This window comes from Salvia splendens, chromosome 15 (genome assembly GCF_004379255.2).
Source record: "Salvia splendens isolate huo1 chromosome 15, SspV2, whole genome shotgun sequence".
Taxonomy (NCBI): domain Eukaryota; kingdom Viridiplantae; phylum Streptophyta; class Magnoliopsida; order Lamiales; family Lamiaceae; genus Salvia; species Salvia splendens.
The window spans coordinates 23,916,279-23,921,267 of record NC_056046.1 but is presented as its reverse complement, the minus strand read 5'-3'; the positions used below and the strand labels follow the sequence as shown (position 1 = coordinate 23,921,267).

General features: G+C 48.4%; 1 protein-coding gene across 1 annotated transcript; it reads right to left on the bottom strand.

Annotated features, from left to right (window-relative positions):
* Positions 1 to 3,887: 3,887 nt before the first annotated feature.
* Positions 3,888 to 4,754, bottom strand: LOC121768175 (40S ribosomal protein S8-like). Its single transcript, XM_042164559.1, has one exon. The coding sequence runs from the start codon at positions 4,726 to 4,728 to the stop codon at positions 4,219 to 4,221; it is 510 nt and encodes a 169-aa protein (XP_042020493.1). The 5' UTR covers positions 4,729 to 4,754; the 3' UTR covers positions 3,888 to 4,218.
* Positions 4,755 to 4,989: the final 235 nt, after the last annotated feature.

Genomic DNA, 4,989 nt, shown 5'->3' with positions numbered 1-4,989 from the left:
TGCATGGGATCGTGTTGGTTTTCGGTCTTGATTAATGGAGTCCCGTCCGGTTTTTTTAAGTCTTCTCGTGGCCTTAGACAAGGCGACCCAATCTCACCGGCCTTATTTGTGATTGCCGCGGAATATCTCTCGAGGGCATTGGATAGACTTATCCTAGGGAGAAAAGAGATGACCTTCAAGGCCAGCCGAGGTTGCATGGAGATTAGCCACTTGGCCTACGCTGATGACATTGTTATTTTCACACAAGCGGCAGAGGTGCCTCTTAGGCGACTGAGAGCTTGTCTCGACGAATATGCTGGTGTTTTCGGACAACAGATCAATCTTGCAAAAAACAACTTCTACACTGCAGAAAAACATGAGAGGAATGCGGATCTAATCCAGACCGAGGGCGGCTTCTCATGAGGTACCTTCCCATTCCTATACCTTGGAGTCCCCATCTATCTTGGTGTTAAGCGGACAGATATGTTCATGTTCCTACGGGAAAAGATTACCACGAGAGTCTCGGGCTGGGCTCACCGCCACTTATCATTTGGAGGAAGGCTTACCCTTATCAAAAGCACCCTTGAAGCAGTCTCGCTCCATATCTTCCAAGCCATTGAGCCAACTTCTGGGGCGCTTAAACAACTGGACCAACAGATGGCTCGTTTCTTTTTGGGGCTCGACAACTGAGAAGAAAAAGACACACTGGATTGGCTGGGATCAGATTTGTTTCCCAACCTCTGAAGGGGGGCTCGACAACTGAGAAGAAAAAGACACACTAGAGTTGCCAACACCACTTTGGTCGCGGACTTCATCACGGAAGACACTTGGAATGAGGCTAAACTTCAGCAGCTACATGAACAAGCCGGTCTTCCACAATCGGTAATCCACCGAATCCTTGACACTCCGATCGTTACTGGGGAGCCGGACGTCCCGAGGTGGACTTTCTCTGGGCGCAGGGACTTCTCAATATCAACAACATGGGATACCATACGTACACTTGGGCCAAGGATACAGGGTCTTGAAGATATTTGGAGAGCTGGCCTATCTAATTCTATGGCAATCTTTAACTGGCGTCTTCTGTCGAATCGCATCCCGGTCGATACAAAACTTCAGTGGAGAAAGATCGAGCTGGCCTCAAAATGCCAATGCTGCCCCGGGAGCCCTAATATCGAATCCCTCCAACATTTATTCATCCAGGGCCGAGGAGCATGTAGCTTGTGGACAGAATTTGACAAGTGGTTTTAGGGCTCGGCCCCTTCCCTCCGAATTAATGACACGATCCCGGAGAGATTAGAAGCGTGGGCGATAAGGACCCAACAAGAAGGTAGGAGGCACCTCTGCCGAGTGATACCTTACCTTATTTTGTGGTTCATTTGGGCTGAGCGAAATCGGAGCCGGCATGAGCAAATCCAATTCAAGCCGTACAATGTGGTGTGGCAAGTTCAAATGTTTATCCATAATAACATGGCCAATGGGAGCATCAAGCCGAAGCATTGGCTTGGGGAGAGATTGTCAATGAATATACCGAATCAGGCCAGCATTAGGAACCCGAGACCACTTGTCATGCCGGTTAAGTGGCATCCTCCGGAAGAGACGTGGATAAAAGTTAACACAGATGGAGAGCATACATGGTAACACATGATAGAGTGGGAGGGGGGGGCATTGTGCGGGACCATTAGCCTTCGCAACCCCTTTAGAGGCTCATTCGGCTTTGGAGGCCGAGCTCATGGCCCTCCACCATGGACTGGAGATGGCTAAGGAATTCAACCAACCCATTTGGATTGAGTCCGACGCGGAACAAGCTATCGCCCTCTTCAATGGTACCGCATGGGGCCTGGCTCAGGTTCGGCGAGGCATGGCACGCCTTTTCATGTTCAAGAGGCATCACACCGTCCGCGCCACTTTCATCCACTGGAAGGGCAACAAAGCGGCAGATTTGCTTGCTAAGATGTGCCTTGAACAAGAATCCTGGACCCGTATCACCATTCACAACGTCCCAAGAATGCTTAAAGCAATAGTGCGATTGGATGAAATGGGAGTCCCCAATATTCGGGTTAGAGATAACAATCATGAGTAGTTTTGGTACCAGGATAGGGTTGTGGTGTCGTTTCCCCGCGAGTTAATTGTTCTCCTTTGTAGTGTTTTCTGTTTTTCTGGCCTAAATGTAATTGTGACGGGAGTAGGGTGAGGTCCGGAACCTTTGGTACCGGACCGTGCAATACTCCCTTGTTGTTTCCCTTTCGGCACATCACTCACGGGTGTGGCCGCGTATTGTATTTTGAACGGTTTGGAATATAGGGATGAGGGACCCGCGAACCCTCCACCGAGATGGTGTTTAATTAAAAAAAAAGCTTAAACATGTTACCTAAGGTAGGCAAAGAAAGAATTGGTGCAGTTGTAAGTTTTTCATTAAAGAGATTAAAAGCATGCTCTTGTTTTTCTCCCCAATAAAAACGAACATCCTTTTTCACAATTTCATTCGAAGGTGCAGCAATTGTACTAAAATCCATGACAAACCTCCTATACTAAAGGCTACAATCATCGTGCCCGAATGGTCCCGTATGAGGCCTCCGCCCCTGCTCTGTTGTTCGCTTCATTGTAGGATATCATCCGTGTTTAATTTTATCCAAGGCTGGTCTGGGGGTTCCCATTTGATCGCCATGACTAAGGGCCGCACCCTATTGACTTCCGCTTGTTGGGGAATGCTTCGGCTTCAAACCCCCATTGGCCATAGAGTTCCAGATGAACATGAGGACTTGCCCCACACACCAATTCTTGTTTGCTTGCTAAGATGTGCCTCCCGGTGTATGAACGTTGCTTGGAACTTGAGTTCGCGCTTGCGCAAGACCAACTGTGCCACCGCATGCTGAGTAGGTGCCGGACCCCACCCCACTCCATTTACCAATTTGATTGCCTGTTCGGCATCTGATTCAAGCCAGATTGGTAGGCCTAATTCCATGGCTATGTTCAGCCCATGTATCATGGCCATTAGCTCGGCCTCCAGTGCTGAGTGAGCTTCAAACGGCGTACTAAAGGCTACAATCATCGTGCCCGAATGGTCCCGTATGAGGCCTCCGCCCCTGCTCTGTTGTTCGCTTCATTGTAGGATATCATCCGTGTTTAATTTTATCCAAGGCTGGTTTGGGGGTTCCCATTTGATCGCCATGACTAAGGGCCGCACCCTATTGACTCCCGCTTGTTGGGGAATGCTTCGGCTTCAAACCCCCATTGGCCATAGAGTTCCAGATGAACATGAGGACTTGCCCCACACACCAATTCTTGTTTGGATTGTATCGTTGATTTAGAGGCGGGGGGAAGTGCCGCCAAACCATGTGTCAAACTCGCCCCAGACTCCTCGTGCCCTCCAACCCAGAATGAAAAGGTGTTGGAGGGACTCGATGCTTGGTCGGTGTGGGCAACATTGGCACTTGGAGGCAAGCTCGATCTTTCGCCATTGAAGTTTTGTGTCAACCGGCACACGATTAGAGAGAAGTCTCCAGCTGAAGATGGAGATGGAATTAGTGTGTCCCACCTACCAAACGTCGCCCAACCCAGGGATGACCGGCCTTTGCGATCTGATTGTGTCCCACGTCGAAGCCGTCGTGAAGTCTCCTTGCTTAGACAGGATCCACCTCGGGATATCCTGTTCGCCATGGAGGATCAGTGTGTGGAGGATGCGGTCAATAATGTGTTGTGGGAGGCCAGCCTGGCCATGGAGTAACTGGAGTTTAGGCTCGTCTCTGGTACCATTTTTGATAAACTCCAAAACCCGGGTGGTTGCCCTTCCCCTTTCATCAAGGCTAAGTTCCCGGAGTGAGGAATTACCAAGCCAGATTTTTTTTTCGCATTTAAACTTTGCAATTTCTGTAACCAAAAAAGAATATCGACATGTTACAAGTTAATTTAAAGAAATAGAATCAACAGTATTCATAACTCAGCACCAAAAAACATAGTAACAATCAAGCCAAAAAAAGGATCTAAAACATGAATACCAAGAAAGCAACAATCTATAACAATTAACAACCTCAGCCAATTAATACGGTTTCCCTCACATAAAGGAAAAGAAATGACAAAGACACTTCAAATTTAACTACTTGCACCCTTTCCTTTCTTCTTCTGAAGTTTCTTCATGTAAAATTCCAATTCCTTGCCCTCCAAAATATACCCGTCACATCGGCCGCACTGGCCAGGACGAGAGGCAATTGCTGCCAACAGACGACCACCACCAAATTGTTCTTAAATATGTGCGTCGATCTTTCGGTCCTGCTGACGTTTCTCTAGTTTTCTCTGAACATGGTTGCTTTTCTTTTCCTCTTCAGCAGCATCAGCCTCAGTGATTTCCTCTCCTTCCTTCTTGGCAGCGGCCTTCTTCTTGCGGCCGATTTCAACTCCATAGTGCTGTAGGTACCACTGCTTGAATGGTGCAGCATCAACTTGGACAATGGCACCCTTGACCAAAGTTTGTGTTCTGACCAGCTCATTGTTTGATGCATTGTAAACCACATCGAGAATACGGGTCTTTCTGGTTACAGCTTCACTACCCCAAGAATAGTTTCCAGTATCCAACCTCAAGGTACGCCACTTCACATTGCCTCCCTGAACTCTCACCCTTCTCACAGTCTTGTTGCTCGACAACTTTGTGTTGGCCGGTTGCCTGCCGAGCTCATACTTTCGCTTCTTCCTCCACGACTTCTTCTTTCCTCCAGTTGCACGCCTCTTGTGCATTGAATCCCGTGAGATACCCATGATTGACTGACAGCTCCGCTGGATTAGGGTTCCGATGTGAAGAAATATGCAGTGCAGCAACCGTCTTCTTCTTCTTCTTCTTCTTCTTCCTAAAGTCTAATTACCAAGCCAGATGTCATCCCAAAAGTAAATATCTCCTTTCCCCACAAGCCATCTCACGTGTGGTTGCGCAAGGGGCCAGGCTCTAGAGAGCCTATTCCACGTAGGACTGCTCCTGCTCGGCATTCTCGAGGCAAATGGTGAGGAGTTGGAGCAGTACTT